This window comes from Panthera tigris, chromosome A2, assembly GCF_018350195.1.
Source record: "Panthera tigris isolate Pti1 chromosome A2, P.tigris_Pti1_mat1.1, whole genome shotgun sequence".
NCBI classification, from domain to species: Eukaryota; Metazoa; Chordata; class Mammalia; order Carnivora; family Felidae; genus Panthera; species Panthera tigris.
In genome coordinates, this window is record NC_056661.1 from 51,329,575 (window position 1) to 51,355,696 (window position 26,122).

The following is a 26,122-nucleotide window of genomic DNA, read 5'->3' on the forward strand; positions in this document are numbered from 1 at the left end:
GGGCACATCTCAAAACATGGCCACCCCCAAACTTCTGCAGCCTCTGCCCCTGTCTGGCCAGCCTCCCCCAGCTCACCATCTTCCTCAGACTGGGGAGGGGTGGTCTGCTCAGCCCCCAGGCTCCCCAAGCCTTTGGGAACTTCCTGAAACCCCTCCCTACCCTGCCAGCCCTTCTGTCCTGAGAGGGTTCCCTTAAGTCCAGTCAGACAGCATCCTTACCCTCACATCCCCAAGGCCAGGTCCTCATCCGGGTCAGCCGGGGGTGGCTGCGGTTTTACAGGAAGGTGGTCAGGCAGTGTGGCTAAGCCCTATTGTTACATGGGCAGGTCCTCCCTTTCCCTGGGCTTAGTCCCACCTTTGTCCAGTGGGGGTGGGCTGGATGCCGTCTGAGCCCCCTCTGGACACTCGTGGTGCCGTGGCCCCCATTGTCCCTCAGACCTTGTTGGTTGGTGTGATCGACGCCTGCCCTGTTTAGCCATGCGCAGACCCTGGCTCTGGCTTCTCTGTGTCCCCAGAGCCTGGCATGTGGTGGATATGGAGATACGATTAGCACTGACTATGTCCTCAAATATTTTTCACCTTTTGAGAGATTTAATGGTAAACTCTTAATGGGTTGGAAAAGAGGCAAGGAGGGAAGGGGCCGCTGGAGGTGAGGGGAAATGCCACTGGGTCAAATGCAGTCAGAATCTAGCGGCCTGGGCTTCTCCAGCCTAGCCCACTTCGGGGAGGGGGCCAGTGGGTTGGGGCCCGCACGACACCCTGGTTTTGTCTCTGCTGAGCGGCTGAAACACTACCGGGATGTCCTGAGCCCCGAAAGCAGACAAGTACCAGGCATTGAGACAGGCCTCTGGTTGGACACATCAACTCTCCATTGACGTCAAAACCTGACTGTTGACTAATCTTGAACATGTTCTTAACGATTTGAGGTCAACACACAATATAGTGCCAGATTTAAAGAAGCCACTCATTGTGGCACGACACTTTAAGCTAACCACTGACTGAGCCCTGAGCTGCCTGCTTGCCTCCTCCCAAAAGCCCCTTGAGGTGGGTGCTCTAAGGAGCCCCTTCTCCACCTAAGGAGACTGAGGCCAAGAATGGCTCAGTGACTCCCCCAGGGGCATAATTCTGGTCGTGGGTACAGATGGAGGTCACACCCAGGCGTGTCTGGATCCAACACCCTCATGCTTAGCATTTTTCACAGAAACGTCACTGAACACAGCATTTGGGCTTCCAGGCAACAGTGATATTTTTTCTGTCAGCTTCTCTTCTGTTTAGAATTGTACTCAGATCCCCGCTTTCCTGGTCCAGCTGCCCTCAACCTGTCAGGACTGTGGGAGTCTACCTTTGCCCCTCAAACCTCTCCTCTCTCCCCCTTAGCCCCTGAGGAAGAGAGACTAACACTTGTTTCCACATCCACAAATCCCCTCGATGTTCTTCTGACAGTCTGGTTGTGTTTTTACTATTGTTTTACGTCCTCAGGCAGGACACTTCCCCTTTCTATTTTTGTCATTAGTTAAAAAAAGTGCCATAAATCTCTGCCCCTTTTTGGAGGTAAATATAGAGGGCATATTCTATATGTGTGAAGCGTTTTAAGTTTCTGTATTCTGACTAGTCAAAGCCATTTTCCCTTCCCTAATCATAACTTAGTTAAACCTTATTTTGCATTTGCTTGAGGAAGATTGCTTATGAACTTGATCAGCTGCTTCTGGCAGTTTGAGAACCTGATGTCTGCCTACCACTTCTTAAAGGGCCTCTAGAATAGATTTGATAGAAGCATGCTTGGAAACCGCACACACCAGAGGTCCTAGGTATAAATTGGCTTCCTTAGAGACTATATTTGTATTTGTATCTCCAGGTGCTATATTTGTATTTAACAGAGGCCTTCTGAAGATTGTATCTGAACTGAAGGGCAGTGTGTGGGGTCCCCTGGGGGCCACATTGCATCTAGTCTCTTGAAATCAAGTACTGTGGGTGGTCGCTGTTCTGACTGTGTAGAGACCTGGGTCTGTGGGTCTCTGTCCCTTGATATTTTCTCCACCTTCATTGCCAAGACTGTTGTTATTCTATTTGCCAAACTCCTAACATTAAATGTGATAAGAATTAGAATAGGGGCACCTGGGTTCCTCCAACTGAAGCATCCAGCTTCTGTTCAGGTCCTGATCTCATGGTTCGTGAGTTCAAGCCCCACATTGGGCTGTCTGATGTCAGCATGCAGCCTGCTTTCGATCCTCTGTCCCCTTGTCTCTCTACCCCTCCCCTCCCTCTCAAAAATAAATGAACATTTTAAAAAATGCCTTAAAAAAAGAATTAGAATACATTAGTACAGAAGGCTTACCACCCAACTGCCCATTCCTCTGGCAAATTTGTTTTCCAGCGTCAACCCCTTTTTATTCTCTGAGCCGTGTCTTGGTGGTTGTCTGTATTAACATTTCTGGTTCACTGCTGTTACTAAGGGCAGACTCCAGTACTCAAATAAGGTGCACGCCTAACTTGCCACCCAAGCTGTCGGCCAGGACCTAGTCACATGATAGCACCTAGTTGCAGGGGAGACTTGGGGAATGTAATCTGTAGCTGGGAGGTTGTGTGCCTAACTAAAGCTTCTATTACTCTAGAGGAGGAGGGAATAAATATTGGAGGGTCAGCAGTCTCCCTAGAATTTTCCCCTTTGGGCTACCCAAATATCCATTTATACCTGCCTTCCCACAACTAAAACGTGCTCACCCCTTCCCCAAGAGAGACAAGGCCCGAGGCCCTAATCAGTTTCTTCCTTTAGCTCAAGGCCCAGGATCTGTGGGTGATGTGTAGTCCTCGGGATCAGCCCCCAGTGGTCCAGAACCTCTCCACCAAAGAGAAGTTACCTGCTCCCCTTCCCCCAGCACACTCAGAACCCAGTGGTGGTATCTGCACAGGGAGCCATGCTCACAACTGTCCCGTTTGAAATGAGAAACACGCTGTGGTCACTGATCTGTAGCAGTAGACATCTGGCAGAGCAGCAGGTGTAAAGGTCCATCCCAGCCAAGGGAAGTAAGTTTTTGGCTTGATCCATCTGCACCCCTTGTTCTTCTTGGTAGATCAGGGGTTCTCACTGCGCCAGACCTCCAGGCATCAGCATCGCCTTGACCTTGTTAGGAATGCAAATTCTGGGGTCTCACCTCATCTTCGGATTCAGAAATTCCAGGGGTGGGGTCTGGGTCTATGTTTTACAAAGGGGTGAGGGATGGGGGCAGGCACTGGGGGGAGCTTCCCTGTTCATTATTCCCTGTGGCCTCATCTGAAGTGGGAAGTGAGAAAGGTCTGCCCTTAGGGAGGGCCACTTGGCTTGCACAGCCTGCTTCCTGTTGGTCTGGGAAGTGTAGTTTTTAGCCAGGCAATCATATGTCTAGCTAAAACTTCTAGGATGTGTGAAGACAAGGGGAATGGGCATTCTCTGCCTTATTAGTACTGTCTCTAAATAATGTGCTTATACTGACCCTTTCATATTTATTTATTTATTTATTTTTTAATTAAAAAAATTTTTTAATGTTTATTTATTTTTGAGAGAGGGAGAAAGACAGTGCAAGCAGAGGAGGGGCAGAGAGAGAGGAGAGAGGGAGACACAGAATCCTAAGCAGGCTCCAGGCTCTGAGCTGTCAGCACGGAGCCTGACGCAGAGCTCAAACTCATGAACTACGAGGTCATGATCTGAGCTAAAGCCAGATGTTTAACCAACTGAGCCACCCAGGTGCCCCTAATTTTTTAAGTTTTCTTTATGTATTTTGAGAGAAAGAGAGTATGGGTACACAAGCAGGGAAGGGGCACAGAGAGAGGGAGAGAGAATTCCAGGCAGGCTCTGCACTGTCCACACAGATCCTGATGCAGGGCTTGAACTCAAGAACTGTGATATCACGACCTAAGCTGAGACCAAGAGTTGGATGCTTCACCTACTGAGCTACCCAGAGGCCCCTCATATTTATTTTTAAATGCAACATACAAACTTTATTTTATTTTTTTTTAAATACAGCATGCAAACTTTTAAAAAAAGAATTTATTTTTAAGTAATTTCCACATCCAACATGGGGCTCGAACTTAAAACCCCAAGATCAAGAGTGGCACATTCTACCACCTGAGCCAGCCAGGTACCCCTAAACTTTATTTTTTTTAAATTCAACATATAAACTTAAAAAAAGTTTATGTATTGATAGAGAGAGGGAATAGAGAGAGAACAAGTGGGGGAAGGCAGAGAGAGAGGGAGAGAGAGAGAGAGAGAGAGAGAGAGAGAGAGAGAGAGAGAATCCCAAGCAGGCTCCATGCTGTCAGTGCAGAGCCTGATGTAGGACTTGATCTCAAAACTGAGATCATGACCTGAGCTGAAATCAAGAGTTGGACCCCTAACCAATTGGGCCACCTAGGTGCCCCACAAACTTTTTTTTTTAATGCATCATACAAAGTTTATTTTTTGTCCTTTTCATATTTATTAATTTAAATATTATCCACTAATTTCCTAGAAGAAGATTTGGCTTATACATAACTTCTCTACCTTTTAAAAAAAATTTTTTTTTTCAATGTGTACTTATTATTGAGAGACAGAGCATGAGCATGGGAGGGTCAGACAGAGGAGGAGACACAGAATTTGAAGCAGGCTCCAGGCTCTGAACTGTCAGCACAGAGCCCGGCACGGGCTCAAACCCACCAACTGCAAGATCATGACCTGAGCCGAAGTCGCACACCCAACCGACTGAGCCACCCAGGCGCCCCACTTTTCTCCCTTTCTAATACATTTATGTCACAATTTTTAGTTCCTCAGTAGATTGCTTTTGTAACATTTAAAGAACATCCTTACATTTCTGGTTCTTTCTTGGTCAGCTCTAGGCAATGCCTATTGATTCCCCACTTTGTAAGATGAAATTGCCCATTTTCTTACCCTTTCTTACCCTGTTCTGTCCACTTTCACCTCCCAACTTTGGGTGAAGACCAGTTGTAAGTAGTCCTCCATGGATGTTGTTATAGCTCCAGGCTCTGGTAAGCCCACAGGAAAGAGCTGGCTCTTGGGTGAAACCCTAATCTCAGGGTCAGGACAGGCAGGGGAATGCTGTCTGTGTGTCCTGGTTGATAGATGTCTGTGATGGGGAAAGTACTGTGTGCATAGGGCATCTGCAGGGCGAATCATAGTCTAGAGTAGCCTTTCCCAAAGCATGGGTCTCAGAAGAGTACTCCAGCCAGATACCCCTGCTGCAAACCAAAAGCTCATGAATAACTAGGGCAATGCTGTATGCTTTATCAGTGGCCCCTACCTTTGGAGATTCACAATGTAAACCATCATATTAAGGCTCTGATAAGTCCTGTAGCAAAGACCTGCTTAGGCCCATGTTTCCATTTATATTTGATCATGGGACCCCTTTTGATGTGATACTTGGAAATAATCCCACAGAACCAACACACTGTGGGAATCACTGTTCTAAAGAATGGTGACCATGGTGAAATTGCCAGACATTTCAGAGAGGCCTCATGATGGAGAGACCGGGGGATCAGGAGCAGACTTTTATGGTCAGGCTGCATTCAGCATCAGAAGAGTCTGTCCCAGGGGGCCAGGGCTGACCATCACCCTGGGGCTCAAAACATGAAGATCCTACTCCTCAGAGGGACTTTTCCAGACTCTGAGCCTTGGGAGGGGACTATAAGCCAGGCTCCAGAGCCCAAGTTCTAGCATCTTGGGTGCATAGGAACTGGAATACTTTGACAGAGGCCAAAGTATTGGAGCTGTGACTTCCAGCCAAAGACAGATCAGCTGTCATCACTGCTGAGCTCTACAGCTGGTTAAATGCCACCAAAGGCAGGCCTAGGAGCTGAGCCTGTTGATGGTGAGGACCAGATGGCTCTAGCTCTGAGGAAAGAGGCTGGAAACCAGCTGTGCCTAGCCCGTGAGATAAAATTCGCCCTCATTCATCCTCATAGAGAGTTAGGTACGTGGAAGCTGGGCAGGGGTCAGTAATGAACTAAAGAAATATTTATCAAGTGGCTACAATATGTCAGGCACTAGGGACACAGCAATGAAAATACAGACACGGTCCCAGGCCTCAAGGAGCCTGCAGTCTAGTGTGGGAGACAAATACTAACAGGATGATGACACGGAGACCATAACCAACCGCAGTGTGAGTGCTTGGGGAAGTGCATGTGGGGTGATAGCATGAAAGAGGGCAGGATTTGATCTCATCAGGGCAAGCTTCCCTGAGGAAGTGAAAACTGAGCTTCCATTCGAAGGCTAAGTGGACCTAGTGAGACCTCGCAAACATTTCTAGGCAGAGGGCACAGCATGTGCAAAGGCCTGGAGATGGGAAGGAGCGATGTTTGAGGACTCAGAGAGGCCGTGGAGGTCTCAGCTAAAGGACATGTGAGTGTGGGTGGGCTGAGCCTACAGAGGGCGCAGGGGGCAGGGTCAGGCCACTCAAGGCCTCACAGGCCATGGTCAAGGGTCGGCTTTCTCAGGGGCAAAGGGAAGATTTTGGAGGGCTTGTTCCTGGGGTGTGCCCATTGTTCTGTCCGCTATGTGGAATAGGGGTTTGTGAGGTTCCGGGTGTGAGAATCTGAGTGGGAGAGCAAGAAGCTTCTGGAATCATTCCTCCTGCTGTCACTGTCTTCTCGGAGTTTTCTTGTGACTTTTGCAATTTTCACGTTTTGTTTTGGTTGTGCAACCTTGACAATTTCTAACTTTTGGTTTGGCATCTCAGCCAAAGTCATTTCCTTCCTGGAGCTGGGCTCTCATTGAATGGGGAATTTTTGGCTGCTGTTTAAAAGGAAACAGAAGAGAATGATCTCTTTCTTTCCAAAAGAGCCCGGGCTGTTGCAAGGGCCGGAAGAGGCTCCTGCATTTGCTCTCTTGGAAGGCTTCCCAGGATCCGCCCATTTCCAACTGCTAGGGAATAAAAAAACATGGATAGGATTCAGGGTCACTGGAGAATTGCCCCTGGAGGTTGGCACTGTGTTTGGCCAGGATTCCCCCGGGCCTGGAGTCTGCCCATCTGAGTACTAGTTGTAACTTGTATTTTGCACCTAATATGTGCCAGGCAGGCATCTTCTCTCACAAATCTTATTATCCCCATTTTATAGATGTGGAAACTGAGGCTCAGAGATTGACTAACATGCCCAGAGCCACATTGCTCATAAATAATGGGCTGGGATGGGGACTTACACCCTTACACCCTACTGGGGTAGGTCACTAGATGGTAGGTGTCAGGTCTCATTTTCCCCCTCTGAAAAACAGGTACACATATTGCCCTGTCTATTTTCTTGTAAACTAGGAAACTTCAAAACAAAAGAGATGGTGAAGTTTTTTAAAAGTTACTGCTGTGTGGCTCCGGACAGATCATCTGACTTTCCTTCCACGCACTAGCTATTCCACTGGAATAAAGCAAGTCTTTAATCACTGTGGGTTTTTTGGGGAGTTGTGTGAGAATGAACAGAGGGTCTATGCAATGCATCTAAAGCAGTTCCCAATTGTTTATTTATCTTTGAGACAGAGAGACCACAGTGAGTGGGGGAGGGGCAGAGGGAGAGAGAGAGAGAGAGAGAGAGAGAGAGAGAGAGAGAGAGAGAGAGAGAGAGAGAGAGAGAGGATCGAAGTGGGCTCTGCCCTGACAGCAGCAACCCCTGTGCGGGGCTTGAACTCACGAACCATGAGATCATGACCTGAACCAAAGTCGGATGCTTAACCGGTTGAGCCACCCAGGCACCCCCAGTCCCAAATTTTTTAGAGAGGAAAGGTAAGAGCTGGTATGAAAGGAACGGCCATTTACTGAACTCCTGCTCTTGTAAGTAGGCTTCCCTGGGTTGTAAGTTTCGAACACTTTGAGATCATCCCCTAACCAGGATAGGCTAGGTTATGTTGCAGTCCCAGATAAACCTTGAAATCTCAGTTGTTCAACACAACAAAGATTGATTCCTTAACGTCCAGTGCTGCCTCCTGCATTTTTGTAGCTGGCTTTGTCCTGTGGAACACATAGCTCCCAGGGGCAGTGTGGCTGGGGAAGAGAGGGCTGAAAGAGGCTCACTGGCTCTTAATGGCTTTGTCCAGAAAGTGATGATAGCATTTCCAGTTAAAATCCATTGGCCAGAACTGGTCACGTGGCCCCAGCAAGAGAGGCTGGGTTTGAGAGGAAGCAAAGGACTGTTTGGTCAACAGTGTCTCGCCTACAGGTTTCCTCAGTTCACGGGGATTTATGATGAGGTTCTACCTAACCATGGCCTATGCGATCTAACCCTTGCCCAGCTCTGTCACTTCATCTGTGCCACCTTCTCCTTCATTCATTTAGCTCAGCCACTAGGGTCATCCTTCATTTGAGGAGATACACCGGGCGGTTTTCTGCCTCCGGACCTTCAAATATGTTCTCCTCAGAATGCTGGTCCCTCCCCAGCTCTTTGCATTCTTCCCGGGGCTAATCTTTCTCATCTTTTGAGTCTCTCCTTAAATGGTATCTGCCCACAGAAGCCTTCCGAGGCCACCCCATGTAAGTAAGTCTGTCACGTACCCTCCCCTCTCTCAAGTTTGTTTTCAGCGCAGAACTTCTCCCAGGTTATAATCAGAAATCTCTTATTTAACTAGCTTGATGTTGGGATTATGTCAGTTTTGATAATGGATGGCATCCCCAGTCCCTAACACAATGAATGAATGAATGAATGAATGAATGCAGGGTAAATCATTTTAGCAGCTAGTGGAGTACAGGTCAATGGAAAACCAGAGACAGAGCAATTAGGAAGGCTGATTAGGAGGTCATTCTCTCAGATTTGCCTGATTTTGTGTCTAGCTTGAATTGGGAGTTGAGTGGCGTGTGTGTGTGTGTGTGTGTGTGTGTGTTGGACTTTGGATATCCGGGAGGGTCCAGTCCAGAGCTGAAAAGGGGAAGGAAAAAGGAAGATCCAGAAAGCTATATTTGTCACTGATAATGCCAGCTGGCACCAGGATTCTTTAGTTATGGCTGAATCACTTTTATTTGTGCTAGAAGGCTACATTTCAGCCACATGAGTCAGCTGAAGTGTGAAAACACACATACAAATATTACATCACTGTGTATCTCGAGAGCTGTGAAGGGAGGGAGGGATTTCCAGATTATGCTCACTGAGGAAAGACCTTGTTGGCAAAGTCCCCTCTGCTCGAGTGTTCGGCTCCTGGGTTTGCTACAGTATTCAGTGTCCTTGAGCAGCTGGGGGGGAATCCCCAGGCCCCTCTCCCAAGGGTTCAACATGCATCAGCCTTTCACTTGAGGGAAGTGGGTCATAAATAAGTGAAACAGACATAAGATGACTATTCTGGGTTTTGCTTTTTTGAGTATATAAAACAGAGAGAGCAGTTGAACCTGCTCCCCAGAGCTGTTAAATAGGCCATGCATAGGGGCGCCTGGCTGGCTCAGTTGGAAGAGCATGTGACTCTTGATCTTGGGGCTGTAAGTTTGAGCCCCGCACTGGGTGTAGAGATTACATATATATATATTAAAGTAGGTCATGTGTATGGGAAAGCTCTTAAGACAAAGCCTGACCTAGGGTTGGGGATAGTGATCATAACCATAGCAAATAAGAATAATAGCTTATATCTGTTGAGCCATTGCGTGTTTCATCCTCACAGCTACTCCGTGGGAGTGAGGGTACAGGGCCTCTCATTTGTCACATGAAACAGGTCACCTCGCCAGTGAGCCTGACTGCGTCTGGTGGGAAGCATGCCAAACGCTGTAAGCTCACTATCCCTCTGGGTTAAGCCAGTGGTTCTCTCAGCTTTACCTGGGGAACCTTCAGATACATCCAGGCTCTGATGCCCCACAGCCACTGGGCCTTTTGAGACCATGCCACTGCCTGCTGAGAGTCACGGTTTCCATTAGAGGACTGAAAATGTTGCCAATAGCCATTCACCCCATATGCTTCCTTCAGAGACCCTAAGCTGAGCACCAGAGGTTCTTTCTCTGTGCCTTTTGGGCAGGGAGAGAGGGCAGAGGATGGTCATTGAAGCAGTTTGTGCCCTGTCCCTGACCTTGGGCTGGCTGCTTTACATATCCTGTCCCACTGAGTCTGGGGGAATCCTGGGACAGGAAGGTTATAATTACTCTGATTCCACAGATAGGTGCAAATGATGTTCAGGGTTGAGAGAGTTGCCCTCGGCACACAGGTGGGAATTGTAGAGGCTGGATCTGGAAACAAATGGAAGCTTCCTCACGCTTAGTCTCTGTTCTACTCTTTGATCACAGTTTATATTTTTGTTCTTTTTTTTTTTGTTTTTTGAGAGAGAGAACACGTGTGCATGAGGGAGGGAGATGGGGGGGAGGCAGAAGAAGAGGGAGAGAGAATCTTTTTTTATGTTCTTTTTTCTTTAAGTTTTGTTTGTTTAATTTTTATTTTTGAGAGAGAGAGAGAGAGAGAGAGAGAGAGAGAGAGAGAACAAGTGGGGAAAGGGCAGAGAGAGAGGGAGATAGAATCTGAAACAGGCTCCAGGCTCTGAGCTGTCAGCGCAGAGCCCGATGTGGGGCTTGAACTCACGAAACATGAGATCATGACCTGAGCTGAAGTTGGACGCTTAACCAACTGAGCCACCCAGGGGCCCTGAGGGAGACAGAATCTTAAGCAGGCTCCATACTCAGCATGGAGCCTGATGTGGGTCTCTGTCCCATGAACCGAAATCAAGAGTTGGATGCTCAACTGACTGAGCCACCCAGGCGCCCAAAAATACAATTTGTATTTTTGGATCTCATCATGCTGCAGAACCAACTTCACATGTGTAGAATCACTTTGAGAATATAATCCCAAGGGAGAAGAGCGTGAGGCTGTGCCTATACATCGGTCATGGAAATGCTATAACCAGTTTGTTTCCAGTCTTGGCCTTGGCAGACAGGAAACTTGTGGTGAGATTTCAAGTTTGTCACAGCCCTTTGTCGTGAATGCTTTGGCTTCCTTTGCCCTGCCCTGTCATTGATGGTCTATTTTTACCTCAACAGCACTCAGGTGTCTCAGCCTGAAAGAGTGGGTGTTGTATCTGCCCGGCTCTCAGAGATCAGGTTCCTATAGGCATTAAGGGTAGAGAGCCACATTTTCTCCTTCTCGTTTTGAAGGTGGGAAAGGAGGCTCGCAAAGGCCCACGGCATAGCTTCCGACGACTCAGATCAGGCACCGGCAGCTCAAGAAGAGAAGTGGAGATGTTAAATGTTTATACATCTTATTTATTGTCAGTACCTAAAATACATCTGAAAGCATGCTGAGACAGGGATTTCACAGGAAACTGAAATTTGTCATCCACCTGTCACTGTGGGCCTGACGTGGAGCTCTGTCAGCTGACCTCTGTGGCTGGCTGTGGCCTTTGAAGGTTGACTGGGTGGAAGGGTCGGTGTCAGCCAGGAATGTGCTGGCAGGTAGACCCTGCTGATGTCATAGGACAGTTCTCCCTTCTCCGTGTGGGGACCCCCACTCCCGAGTGCTGACATGTGACCCAGGGTGCCAGCTGTAGGCCACTGCATGTCACTGTAAAAGAATAAGAAAAACAAAGAGGAAGGCTGAAGTCTCCTTAGGATGAAAACATAATGAAGCCTTTATTTCCCACATGGGTGGAGGCCATAGAGGTCAGCCCCAGATGGGCTGGTGGCCTCAATGTTCCCATCAGCTATGTCCTGACAGAGAGACAAAGATTTGAGCAGAAAGAGAAACGATGAAGTCCCCAGCAATAGGACGCTGCAGTGAGGTCAGGCCAGGATGTTCACCCTCCCCACCCGCCCCTCCATTTGATGATGAGGAAACCAAGGCTCAGCCGGGGCCTCAGACAGGGGAAGGTGCTGTTTTTTTCTGGGGCCACAGACAGCTCAGGGTGCAGGTAGGACCTTCAGGAAGGCAGTGTAGCTCGGGAACATCTCCTGTCGTGGCCTGGCGTCTGCAGGAAGTCGCAGTCTTGGGTCCCCTTCACCAGCTTCATTGCGAGGGGAGCTGGGGCCAGGCTGTAGCGGGCCTCGTGAGAGGAGCCCCCACTGCCCTTCTGCCTCATACACAGATGTCCTGAGATACCACCATGGTGGCCCTTTGAGGAGCACAGGAGCCCCCGCCTTGGGGCAGTGTGTGGCGGGAGGGTCCTGGGAGAGGCGCCAAGCCAGAGAGGGGAGGGCAGAGGCGACGAGGACTCCAAGTGGCATGGGGTGGCCCCTTCCTCCTGGGGCAGGGGCACAGGGTTCACTTTATACCCACCTGGGAAACGGGAGGCTCTGTCCCCACTCTGCTCACCAATTCACATTCATGGCCGGCGATCGTTCACTTTGTCATTTTTGCACGAGGGCATGTGGAACGAACGTGGAGGTGTCATATAAGGCAAAGGTGTGTGACTCCATGCGTCCGGCTACAGGGCTGCTGCTGGAAAGGACTCCCCTGCTTCTAGGCTCTCAATTTTGGCCAGAAGGTCTTCGGCCTCAGGTGGGGGTGGGGGTGCAGCCTGGCCCATAGACAATCTTCTGAGTGCCTGGGGACCCCAGATAGGGGGTGGGGGATGAAGTGTGCATTCTCCCCGGGGGTCCCTGCTGTGGGTGTGAGTCCTGCCCACGGCCCTGGCCTCCCCTCCTTCCTGCTTCAGTGAGTCTTTCCTCTGCCTTCTCCCTCCGGCGGGTCTCCTCTCCTCCTTGAACCACTGGTTCCCTACTTGCTACTTCCAGGATTGTGGTGAGGATACTTGTAGTGAAAAGATCAAGAACACATCTTGGTGGGTGGCAAAAAAACAGAAGTGAGTCAGATCTGAATCTAGAGAGATGGCCTGTTTGCTCATCTAGGTCAGAAGGGGTCTCCGGGGCTGATGACTACTCACTCTACCTTGGAAGACTCAGTTCCAGTCATTATTGTAGCTAGCTTGCTTCCGGATTTTTATCCCTCTCGGGAAACATACTTTACTGTGCAACTAATGCATGACCATCGTTGAAAATTTCTACAATGTGAATAAACGGAAAACTAACCAACCAAACCCATGATGTAAAATAATTGATAACCACAATTATCAATTGCGGGAATAATCACTGTTCACGTTTTGTGTATATTCTTCAGGTTCTTTTTTTCTTCGTTATTCTATGCTTTCATATTTTACAGAAAACTGGTTACATAGTCTGTAGACTCTCCTGTCACTCAAAAGTGTGTTAACCCCTTTCCATGTCAAAGGAAAACATTTAGTTGCTATTAAAGTGAAAAGAAAACCCACACAAGTTAAAAAATTTAAATGAGCAGTCACATTTCTAGAGAAAGAAAATAGAATGCTCTTGCCAGGGTCTGACGGTGGGGAAGGATGGGAAGTTGGTTTTTAATGGGGACGGGGTTCAGTTTGGGAAAGTGAAAAGGTTCTGGAGTTATCTGGTGGTGATGGCTCCATGGCAGTGTGAATGGACTTAATGTCACTGAACTGTGGACTCAAAAATGGTGTAGGTGGTAAATTTTATGTCTTGTGCATTTTACCACAATAAAAAAGATATAATAAAACTAAAAAAGAAAAGTGTCGATGGTTCAGAATTGTGTTCAATGAAAACTAAGATTCACATCTTACCCTCCTTATACTAAATATTTTTAAAATATAATAGCAACAAGGGGCACCTGGATGGTTGAGTCGGTTGAGCGTCAGACTTCGGCTCAGGTCATGAACTCATGGTTCGGGCGTTCGAGCCCCGTGGCGGGCTCTGTGCTGTTAGCTCGGAGCCTGGGATCTGCTTTGGATTCTGTGTCTCCCTCTTTCTCTGCCCCTCCCCTGCTCACACTCTGTGTCTCTCTCAAAAATAAAATTTTAAAAAAACATTAAAAAAAATTTAAAAAAATATAATAGCAACAACAATGAAGTTCCCGTGTTTGGAGCTAAGCAGACACGTGCACTGTGTCCCTTAGTCCGCACAAAAGAGGCGAAAGGTCAACCGAGCTGGGACTTGATAGAGCTTTCCATTTCAGAGCCTGAACTCTAATCAGCTCAGCTCTGCTGCTTCTTTTTCTTTTCTTTTTTTTTTTTTTTAAAGATTTTATTATTTTTTTTAAAGTTTTTTTTTCTTTGAGTTTATTTATTCTCAGAGAGAGTGAGCATGAGTTGGGGAGAAGGAGAGAGAGAGAGAGAGGGAGGGAGGGAGGGAGGGAGAGAGAGAGAGAGAGAGAGAGAGAGAGAGAGAGAGAGAGAGAGATTCACAAGCAGGCTCCATACACTGTCAGCGATGTGGGGCTTCATCTTATGAACCGCGAGATCATGACCTGAGCTGAAATCAAGAGTCCTCTGCTTAACCTACTGAGCCACTCAGGCGCCCAAAGATTTTATTTTTAAGTAATTTCTATACCCACATGGGGCTCAAACTCACGATCCTGAGATCAAGGGGTGCATGCTCCATGGACTGAGCCAGGCAGGCAGGCCTGCTACTTTTTCCATAAGATCATTTTATTTAAGAGAATAATAAATAGGTCATTGTCAGGAAGGGAGAAAGTCACCCATTATCCCCCATTCAACCTCCCTACTACTTCTGTGCGTTCCCTGTAGACTGTCTTCACACATTCCCACCCACCCTTTTCTCCTGCTTTGTGCTGTGGCCACAGGGTGGTGCTGTCTGCCGAGGGGAGTAGGGGATTTGGGGTGGGGGGTGGGGCACAACAGTTGGTGTCTCAGCCTGGGCCATTCTGGTGTAGATGGTGAAACCAGCTCCAGGTTTGAATCTGATCAGTTGTTTGGGGACAAATCATTTTGCCTATCTGAACTTCAATGTGCTCAAAAATAAAATGCAGTCACTTCTGTCAGCCTCCAGAGATTGTCGTGAAAATCAAATAAATCTGTGTGGTGCCATACAAGTGTAGTGCCATGCATTTTTAGGCATTATTAATATTGTTCTAGTCCCAAAGCTTGGGTTTGAAAAGCTTGGCCCCTTGGTAACAATCAGCGTTGTTTAGAGAGATACACAGTTTACCTGTCAGAAGAAATGTTGCCAGAGATTCACAGGCTGGAGACCTTTCGTCCTAGCCCCATCGGATGCATGTGTGAGCAAGTCGGAGGCTTTCCCCAGGATTTCAGTGCCCCTGTTTCTGTGGTTCTCAAACGTGGGTCCACCTAAGAACACCAGAGGGTGAAGGGCCTTGAATGCAGGGCTGTAGAATTTGGATTTGGTCTGGAAGGTAAAGGGGAGATACAAGGAGTTGGGAGAAGAGCGAGTACTTCATTTGGACAGTGGGAGGTCACGAAGGCTTTAAACAGGAAAGTGATGAGGCAAGATTTGTATTTTAGCTAGATGTGGCCTGGGAAGGGATTGGGAGGCTGCCACAGCTAGAGGCAAAGGCCAGCCTGGGGAGACGATGTCACCCGGACAGTGATAGAGGAGGCAAGAGGAGGCACTCTGTATCACAGAGTGCAGGCTCTGAGAAGCTGGCTAGGAACTGGTGTAGATACACCCTCGCAGCACCTTTGGGGTTTCCCACATTGGTGCAAATGGGAAGTGATTCCTCTTAAGGACAGAGAACCTCCACCCAGGCTTCTTCGGCCAGTTGTGCATGCCCAGGCTGTGTGATCTTGGGCAAGCCGCCTAACTTGCTCCGGCCTCTGTTTCCTCATTTCTTTTTTTTTTTTTTTAATTTTTTTTTTAACGTTTATTTATTTTTGAGACAGAGAGAGACAGAGCATGAACGGGGGAGGGTCAGAGAGAGGGAGACACAGAATCTGAAACAGGCTCCAGGCTCCGAGCTGTCAGCACAGAGCCTGACGCGGGGCTCGAACTCACAGACCGCGAGATCATGACCTGAGCCGAAGTCGGCCACCCAACCGACTGAGCCACCCAGGCGCCCCTGTTTCCTCGTTTCTAACCTGATGAAATGCAAACAGCTTGTGGGAATCAGAAGCATGCCCCTGGCACTCTTGGTGCTCAGTGGATGTAGTCTCTGTTTGCAGGGCTCCCACCTGTGAGACAGGGAAGGATGCACATGATTCCACTGTGTGTGGAAGGGGAACTGTAGGACTGCCAGACTTGTGTATTTAGGGGCTCAACTAGGCACTTGGTGAGGTGAATATCCTTAATTTCCTCACGTGTTCAGGGGAACGTACAGTCTATAAAGCCCTTTCACGTCTATGTTCCCATTTCCTTCCTCTCAACAGCCCTGTGAGGTAGGCAAGCAGGCACGATCGTTATTATCCTCTCCATTTTATAGGTGAGGAAACAGGCTCAGAGAAGGAGAGTGTCTTGTCCAAGGTCACACAGCTGGCAGGGTTGGAAGCCTGTTTTGTGTGACTCAGTGTCAGAGCTGGACCGATCACAGGAGATTGTTGTCTCCCCCCATTACTTTCCTGGGGAGGCTGAGACCCAGGAGGCAAAGAACCCAATGGGGCCCAGTGAATTCTAGGGAGAGCCCGGAATAGACCCCAGCTCTCTGACTTCTAGACCCAGCGACTTGGTGGCTACCCCACTTCATGGAGTAATACTAACTTTCTTTCTTTTCACCTTGTTTCAGGGAAACCAGTTCCTGAAATCAAATCCTCTTTCCCGGATGCTGTGAAGCCGGGAAGACCTTTGGCAGCTTCTGTAAGAAACACTGAAGATGAACAGGGAAAGGGGCAGTCTATGAGGCCAGCCGCCTTGCCAGGCCCGGGTATTTTAAATTAAAATTTTAATTTGGAGTAAATGTATCTATAAGGATTTTCAACTCAGCATATAATAGCAAAAAATTGGGGCACCAGGGAGGCTCAGTCTGTTAAGTGTCCAACTTCAGCTCAGGTCATGATCTCATGGTTCACAAGTTTGAGCCCTGCATCAGGCTCTGTGCTGACAGCTCAGAGTCTGGAGCCTCCTTCAGATTTTGTGTGTCTCTCTCTCTCTCTCTCTCTCTCTCTCTCTCTCTGTCCCCCCCCCCCCCCACTCACAGTCTGTCTCTCTCATTCTCTCAAAAATAATAAAAACATTAAATTTTTTTAAATAAAAAAATAGCAAAAAATTGGAAACAACCATGGGGATGGTAAAATTAATGACAGTCGGTCATAACAATACAATACTGTTAAAAATGATGTAGATATTTTTACATATGTGGAAACATGCTCATAATATATTGAATTAAAACAGCTAAAAAAGTCAAATGACAGAACATATACCGTTTATTATCACTTTTATAGAAAGAAAGAAATAACTCTGTAATTGAGGGCTCTCTATGTGTCGGACATTGTTCGGAGCACTTCAGAGATGCTGACTTATTTAATCCTCAGCTGTCCAAGTTAGGTATTTTGATTATCCCCATTTCACAGATGAGGAAACTGAAGCACAGAGAGGTTAAACAGCCTGCCGAGGTCAAATGCTTTGGGGCCCAGGTATTTTACCTATGGTTTTACAAGTCCCCAGCATGGGCTGATCCTGCTGCTGGCTCCGGCTGGGAGCCCGATGACCTCTCTGTCCATTCTCCACAGGCCGCCTTACCCTCACAGCTGTGCGCTGAGGGCACTGATGGGAGCTGCCTGCCCCCACTCCCCCACCTTTCTCCCTAGTACCAGCCTGCCGCTTTGTGCTTAAAACATTCTTTTTAATGTTTATGTATTTTTCTGAGAGAGAGACAGAGTGTGAGCAGGGGAGGGGCAGAGAGAGGGAGACTTAGACTCTGAAGCAGGCTCCAGGCTCCGAGCTGTCAGCACAGAGCCCAACGCGGGGGCTCGAACGCCCACGAACTGTGAGATCACGACTTGCGCCAAAGTCAGATGCTTAACCGACTGAGCCACCTAGGTGCCCTGCTGCTTTGTTCTACAGCACCTGAGGCACTGAAAGGAAAAGTGATTTGCTCAAGGTCACACAAGTAGAAAGTAGCATGTGAGCAGTGTGATTTAAATGCCCGTGTCCCTAACCACCGCACACACCGCTATCCCCAAGCCTCTCAGACCACTTGTGCCCATGGAAGGGTTCAGGAACAGTTTGCCAAATGATGGAAGGACTCAGCCAGTGGATGACTTCCCCGGGGGGTGGGGGTGGGGCCACTGCATACATCCATGTGTCCATTCTCACCACCCTTCCCTGGGGGCCTGGCCTCCCTTCTGCTTTTCTGTGAGCTGAAGGTCCCAAATCCATGAAATCTCAGTTCATCGATGCTGTTCCTGAAGCCAGAGTCAGCATTGGCTGGGAGGAGCATGCCTGGGGTTTTGTACAGAGCTGTATTTGAGTCCCACCTCTCCCTTTCTAGCAGGAGAATTACATAGCTTCTCTGTACCTCGGCTTCTTCATCTAAAAAAGTGGGCACAATAGTGAAAGCCTATGGCATCATGTTGTAGTAAGGAATCAAATACCTCAATGTTGCTACCATGTAAGCGTTTATTAAATGTCAGTTAATATTAACAGCATTCTGGGCACCCCAGATAGGTTGAAGCTGGGAAAATAATTCTGGCGCAGGAAGTCTGAATTGTTAATTGTAGCTAAAGATAAAAACAAGCAAAAACAAGTGCAGAACTTTGAGCAGCAGTTAGAGATAAGGGGAAATGGTCCTAAAGCAAATGTGAAAGTGGTTGATGGCCAGAGGAAAGAGTGATAGTAAAAGAGGGAAATTCTAGGGGACTGCTGGTCCAGATGGAGGAGGTGATGGGGGTTGTAGTTTCTTCTGGTATTCCTTACCTGGGCTACTGTAGAAACCAGCCTCATCTGGAGAGACCTTTGCACTGTTCAATCTCTTAAATGGCCCTCGGGAGCACATGTGCCCCCGCAAGGGGAGATGATAAACACAATCTACAGACAGAGAGGGGAAGCCAGCGGTCTATCTTTGCCCAAACTAAAAATAATCATTAATTTCATCAGTGACCCAAACCTTGTCTTCTCTTGGGAAAACCCTAAGGTTCCATTGGGCCCCAGATTTCAACATGACTGATTATCTTGTTGGGGTGGAAAATATGGAGGTGGTGGCGGGGGAGGACAGAGATGGGTGGTGGCAAAGGCGCCCTTCTGTGTGGGAGACGCTGGCCCAGGAACTTCTGGTGCCCCGCTGAGTTGTAACCCAGGGACGTGGGGGCTCTGGCTGCTCCCCACACCCCCCAACCCTGGACAGCTGGGGAAGGATGCCAAACCTATTGAAGCTTCATGGCTGTGAAAGTGGCAGGACCAGGATCCAGCCCAGGCCAGTTGCCCCGGAACCCACGAGGTAACCCGTCTGTGCCGGCTGCCTTGTGGGTGGAAAGGAAAGGGGGAAGAGACATGGAGGAGAAAAGTACGTGAGCAGCCCATTAAACAGATTCAGAGACAAGGGCTTTAGTAGCTTGAAATACTGTCACAAAGCCTTAGCTGTAGAAGAGGCCATTGGGTTCTCAGTCAGCATCTCTTATCCTGCACGTATTTTTACCATGTTTGGTACTCCCCGTGTGCCAGTGACGGAGCTTGTGTTTTGTAACTGTCATCTCGTTTATTTAGTCTGGATGAGAACTCTACAAGGAATGGGCTTTTATTGCTCTTTTTACATTTTATTTATTTATTTAAAAAAATTGTTTTTAATGTTTATTTATTTTTGAGACAGGGAGAGACAGCATGAACGGGGGAGGGTCAGAGAGAGAGGGAGACACAGAATCCGAAGCAGGCTCCAGGCTCTGAGCTGTCAGCACAGAGCCCAACGCGGAGCTCGAACTCACGGACCGCGAGATCATGACCTGAGCCGAAGTCGGACACTTCACCGACTGAGCCACTTTCTCTTTTCACATTTGAGAAAGCCCAAAGAAATGAAGCACAAGTCACCCAAGTGCAAATCTTACTAAGGAAGGAGCCAGGACTTGAGCCCATTTCTCTCTGACGCCAACAAAGCAGACAGGGAAGCTGTAGAGGCCACTCCACTGCCAGCCACAGGGCCGGATGCAGAAAACCCCCAATCAGATATAGCACCACTCCGACATTCTGTCCTCATGCCTTCAGTGACACAACTCAGAAGGACAAGATTCAGGGTATTCTTCTTAGGGAAGCAGACATGCCAGAAAGATTTCTGTAGGATTTTTTTTTTTCTTCTTCCAGTAAACGTTTGGCACATGGAGGGTTAGTGATTTGGAAACAACCTGTGTGAAGATGAGTGTCTTCCCGGACCCAGTGGTTCCCCCATGCATTTACAAAGCAAGGGCTGGCTGTTCTCTGATTTGTCCACCTTGTGGTGTTGGCTCATATCCCATCCTGTTTTCCCTACAAACCACAGGGATAAATAGCCACTCCTCCAACTAGTAGCCCTCAGATGTCACGAGGTCAGACCTCAGTGACCACCCTCCCAACCCAAGAGGCCTAGTACAGCCTTCAGGTGAACCCCAGGCATCAAGCCAGACCAGAAGGTCATGGTTTATCTGAGGCCAGTGACTGGGAGTCACCGGGCGAAGGGAGAGGAAGAGGGACCATGTGTGCAGTGAGAGCCCCTGTCGTGAGGCGAGCTCTGGGCTGGGGACAGGACAGAATTTGAGGGAAGAACTGGGAAGGAAATGGAGTGGCCTGGAGCAGCCTAGAGCAACAGTCCCCCAGGGTGTGGAGCTTGGCTCCCCAGTGGTACCAGAGAGCATGCGTGTTAGAAAAGATGTATATCTCATGCACAAAAAACTAGGGGTTTCAAAGCTAAATATATAATATGTGAATTAAAGGGGATTGAAAGAAAAACATCAAGTAACTCACAGGGGAGGCGGCACAGAGACATGGCCAACAGTTAAGAGATGGATGAACATGACCACAGTCTGGGGACACAGGCCAAGGGTACTGAGCCGAGGCCAAGAGCAGGCAGGGGCATGGGTAGAGGCAGCAGTAGCAGGGAGTCTTACTCCAAGGCAGGGTCCCTGGGCCTGCCAGCAGAGGCCTACATTGGACTAGGTCACCTGAGAAGCAGGAAGATTTTCACCGGACAGGGGTGTCTGGATGGCTCAGTCTGTTAAGTGACTGACTCTTGATTTTAGCCCAGGTCATGATCTCACGGTTCGGAGATCAAGCCCCATGTTGGGCTCTACTTGGGATCCTCTCTCCCTCTCTCTTTGCTCCTCCCCTACTGTGTGTGCACTTTCTCCCTCTCTCTCTCTCTCTCTCTCTCTCTCTCTCAAAATAAATAAATAAACATTAAAAAAAGAGAAAGATTTTCACAGGACAAATGCCTGAGAGAAAATGGAGAAGGTAGGTGCTGGGCAAGGCTGGGAGAGACTTGGGGCCCAAGGGAAGGAGAGAGGGTGGGAAGTTTGGGTTGGAGTGTCTAAGGCAGGCCTACCTGGTGTCTTTAGGGAGATCAGGACCCTGGGTCTCCCCTTAATCTCCCCTCCACAGTCATTTACTGGGGGGAGCAGCCCATGGGAAGCACAGGGGAATGTGGGGGATTGATTTGAGAGGGCAGCAGGTCTCTTGGTCAGCTGCCTAGAAGTAGCAGCTGGTCTAGAACAGCGGCCCCAGGGAGAGAGGCTTAGGATGCACCTCCTCTTGGGCCTTGTGGGGATAAAAGATCCTCAGCTTGCATTACGTGAGCTTTGTTTTATCAGCTGCCTGGGTTAATACTTTAGCGAGCCTGATATTAGTTTCAGCATGGTGCCCTTTTCAGTCTTCTGAATTAAATTTTTTTTATGGTCAAAGTTCCAGATTAATCACTCATTTCCTGATGTTGTAAACCAGAAATACCTGAAGCAAGTGGATTGGGCCAGCAACCCTGGGGTTAAGGCCAGGTTCCCTTGGAGGGCTGGCCCCAGGTTACTCAGAGACCATCCTAGCCATGGGGCTAGGGCTGGGTATTTCCACATGGGGACATCTGAAGCTCCTGGCTTCTGGCTGAGGCCTGCTTCTGCATTGATCAGCCACCGCAGCCTGTCTCATGCCTAGCTTGCACCTGCTCTAGTTCATCCGACTCCAAACTGCTTTGTTAGTGTTCAGGTTAATCTTTTGGCGGAGGCTGGTGGGGAAATGTCACCTCTTTAACCTGGCTTTTACTGGACCCCAAACTACACTTCAAGCCTTCTCTCTCCTGAATCTTCTTCATTTACTAAGCGGTGAAGAACATGGACTCCAGAGTCGTGACTGTGTGCCCCTGGAAAGGTTGCTTAACCTCTCTCTGCCTCAGTTTCACCGTCTGTAAAGAGGAGATGGTAATGGTCCTTATCTCCTAGGACTGTCTTGAGGTTTAGATGACGTGACAGTATTCGCTAGTTAAGCTTGCCTGGAATATTTTCTGCATGCCTGTGCTTCCCTGCTGTCATACCTCCACTCAGCCAGTCTCACTCCCTCAATGCCTTCTGACCTCATAAGCACTTTTCGAAAACATTTCCCCATCTTTCAAGGTCAAATGCTCCTTCCTCTGTGAAACCTTCCTTGGCCTCCCAAACTGCTTTGGTGGCCTCTCCTGCCTCTGCCCTTGGGAGGCTGGTTATTGACATGACTGCTGCAATGGAGTTTATTGGAAGGAGGGCTCCCTAGCTAATCACCTCTGTGTCTTTCACTATTCCTTGTGTGGGAGGTGGGGCGGAGTAGGGCTTGGAAGTCACACGGATCTCCGTTGGAAACCTGGCTCTGCCAATTCATTGGCTGTGTGCCCCTGAGCACGTAGCCACCTCCTGCGCCTCCATTTCTCCACCCATCAACTGGGAATCACATAGAACCAACCCTGGGGCTGTGGTAGAGCTTCACTGAGGTAACTTGTAAGGAGTGTGTGGGCTGGCCCCTGGGGGTGTCAGAAAGTAGCAGTTGTCATTTGGGACACAAATGTGTGTTTGTGGAGTGAATGAGAACCTGGTTTGGTGTGGGAACTGGTTGAGGACCCCTCCTGTCTTCCTCCTTTCCAGGGCCTGCTCCAGCCCGAGCCAACCTCCTGCCTCCTTCCGAAGATGCCCCTCATTCCTTAAAAACCAACTTTCCTGTTTCATCTGATTCAAAGGTAAATCTTCCTCACCCCCAGGTGCTACCTCCCCAGGTTGTGGCTCTCACTAAAAAACCCAATGTATAGGGGTGCCTAAGTGGCTCAGGTCATGATCTCAAGGCTTGTGGGTTTGAGCCTCACTTTGGGCTCTGTGCTGGCAGCTCAGAGCCTGGAGCCTGCTTTGGATTCTGTGTCTCCCTCTGTCTCTGCTCCTCCCCCACTCACACTCTATCTCTCTCTCTCCTTAAAAAAATAAACAAACATTAAAAAATTTTTTTAAAAAGAGAATGTATTGGGGTGCCTGGCTGGCTCAGTGTGTTGAGTGTGCAGCTCTTGATCTCAGGGTAGTAAGTTCAAGCCTCATGTTGGGTGTAGAGATGACGTAAATAAGCTTAAAAAAAAAAAAAAGCAATGTATTTACTTCCTTGGATCAGTCTAGGCTCTAGTGGTTAGGGGGATGGGGAGAAAGTAGACTCGTGGAATTACTCCAAGCTTCTAAGATTCTACATGCAGGCTGTCAGTGCAGCTGGGTCCTGGGGGTTGGGGGTGACTGAAGAGGGTTCATTTCAGTGAATACATGTAGTTCTTTTTTAATTTTTTTTTTTAACGTCTATTTATTTTTGAGACAGGGAGAGACAGAGCATGAATGGGGGAGGGTCAGAGAGAGAGGGAGACACAGAATCTGAAACAGGCTCCAGGCTCTGAGCTGTCAGCACAGAGGCCGACACGGGGCTTGAACTCACGGACTGTGAGATCATGACCTGAGCCGAAGCCGGATGCCTAACCGACTGAGCCACCCAGGCGCCCCAGTGAATACATGTTTTTAATGAGCTTTTCCATTATTTGTGTTTAAATGAGGGCTGATACATGGCATCTTTTTCCCCCTCACAATATGTAAGTAATGTTACATTTATACTAAGTCATTTGCTTACAAACCACCTCTCTTCTAACCTTTTTTTCAGCCCAGTATATGTCTGAGTTACCCTGAATATTCAGTGTCTTGGGTCCAGGGCCACGTATGACTTTTGTGGGTGTTTAGGCACTTTTGCCTTCCTAGGCCTTTTCCTTCCTTTGTTAAAAAAAATAAAATAAGATTTTTTTTAATGTTTATTTATTTTTGAGAGAGAGAGACAGACAGAGTGTGAGTGGGGGAGGGGCAGAGAGCATGGGAGACACAGAATCTGAAGTGGGCTCCAGGCTCTGAGCTGTCGGCACAGAGCCCGTCGTGGGGCTTGAGCTCACAAACTGCGAGATCATGACCTGAGCAGAAGTTAGACGCATAACCGACTGAGCTACCCAGGCGCCCCTAAAGATTATATTTTATTTTATATTTTTCTTTTTCTTTTTTTTTTTTTAAATTTTTTTAACGTTTATTTATTTTTGAGACAGAGAGAGACAGAGCATGAACGGGGGAGGGTCACAGAGAGAGGGAGACACAGAATCTGAAACAGGCTCCAGGCTCTGAGCTGTCAGCACAGAGCCCGACGCAGGGCTCCAACCCACGGACCGTGAGATCATGACCGGAGCCAAAGTCGGACACTTAACCGACCGAGCCACCCAGGCGCCCCTAAAGATTATATTTTAAAATTGCATCGGCACAAAGATGAACACAATCCAAACTGGATTAAAAATTAAAAACATTTTCTTTGACTCTAAAAGTTCATTTTTGCTCTTCTGACTTTAAAGTAAATCAAAACATTTTGGTGGGCCTCTACAGCTGTCCTGGGCAGGGTGCCTGGCGGAGAAGCCAGTGCTTTGTGGGTCTGGTTAATGAAGCTCTTCCATAAAGAAGACGGGCACTGAAGCATGTGTTTTTAAATAATAATTTTCAAAGATAGTGTAATAATTGGGTGAATGATCATGGTATAATGTTAAATGAAAACACCAGAAATCAAAACTAGGAGTATGGCATGATCCCAATTTAAAAAATAAATCTGTACATCTACTTTATAAGAACTATCTTCAACATTAATAGCAGTTCAGTGGATAATGGGATCATGGATGATTTTTTTCCCTTCCAATTTTCTAAAACTGTAAGAGCAGATACAGCTTTAAAAAAAAGTTAACTTTCTGTGCATCTATTTTTTTAAATGTTTTATTTGTTTTTGAGAGAGAGACACACACACCAATAAATAACTACTACTGTGTTTGCATTTTGATATATTTTCTTTAATCTTTTCTGTATTCATATATGTGTGTGAATAAACACATTTAATAAATATAAATTTATTTATATTAAGCACGAGCTCAGCCATTGATCAGCTGTGTGACCTCATCTCAGCTCTCTGACCTCCTTGGTTCTCACCTTTGTAAACTGGGGAAAAAATAAAAACCCCCAATCATGTGCCAGGGACAATAATATTTTCCACATTAATTCCATATTAAATTCCATCTCTCCTCTCTGCATTCCTAGGACATTAGCGTCTCCATTCCTAAGCAGGAAACACTTTTGAGTATGGCTGAAGACAGTCTTTTCTGGAGTGAGGCAGACGTGGTCCAGGCAACTGATAACTTCAACCAAAGCCACAAAATCAGTGAGGGGACCTTTGCCGACATCTACAAAGGGCAAAGGCATGGCACGCCATTCGTCTTCAAGAAGCTCAGAGAGGCGAGCGCTTCTTTGTTTCTAGTAAGGGGTGGAGCCTGTATGGGTGAGGCTGAATTTTCATGTTTCATTGTCTTTTCCCACAGGTGGCCTACTCAGGTCCGGGATCTATCGAAAAATTCTTCCAGGCAGAGGTACAAGTTTGTCATAGGTAAGCCCCCCCTTTGGAAATACTTTGTTTAATAACGATGACAGCTAACCCTTATATAGTGCTTTCTGTGTGCCAGGCATGTCTTAAGTATTACACATCTAAAAATTCACTTAATCCTCACGAGAACCTTGTAATGGAGCTGCTGTTATCAGCATTATTTTACACAGGGGCAAATTGAGGCCCAGGGAGATTAAGTGTCTTATTCAAGATTCCACAGCTAGTAAATGTCTGCATAGTCCATGCTTTTTCTATGTAGCAACTATATGCATAGATTAGACTTATCACACAACCTTGGTTCACTTGGTCCAGCTCGTTCCTTCCATTTTTTGAGATGGGCAGAAACTGACGGTTTCTAACTCCAATGGCAAATCCATCTTAAAACTGTATCGCTCCAGAGCAGGAATTGGCAAACGATGACTGATGGGCTAGATCTGGCCGTGCCTGTGTTTGTCTGGTCTGATTGCTAAGAATGGGTTCTCCATTTTCGAATGGTTGAAAAAAAGAAAAAGAAGAATATGTCATGGCACATGAAAAGTACATGAAGTTGAGATTTTGGTGTCCATAATAAAGTTGTACTGGGACACAGCCACACTTACCTA

General features: G+C 47.7%; 1 protein-coding gene across 1 annotated transcript in view; it reads left to right on the forward strand.

Annotated features, from left to right (window-relative positions):
- IRAK2 (interleukin 1 receptor associated kinase 2) overlaps positions 1 to 26,122 on the forward strand; it is a 61,240-nt gene that overhangs the window by 10,971 nt on the left and 24,147 nt on the right. Inside the window, exons 3-6 of the mRNA XM_007075471.2 lie at positions 16,423 to 16,560; positions 22,694 to 22,785; positions 25,181 to 25,375; positions 25,459 to 25,523. Coding sequence (XP_007075533.2) covers positions 16,423 to 16,560; positions 22,694 to 22,785; positions 25,181 to 25,375; positions 25,459 to 25,523 — 490 coding nt within the window. The remainder of the gene's footprint in view (positions 1 to 16,422; positions 16,561 to 22,693; positions 22,786 to 25,180; positions 25,376 to 25,458; positions 25,524 to 26,122) is intronic.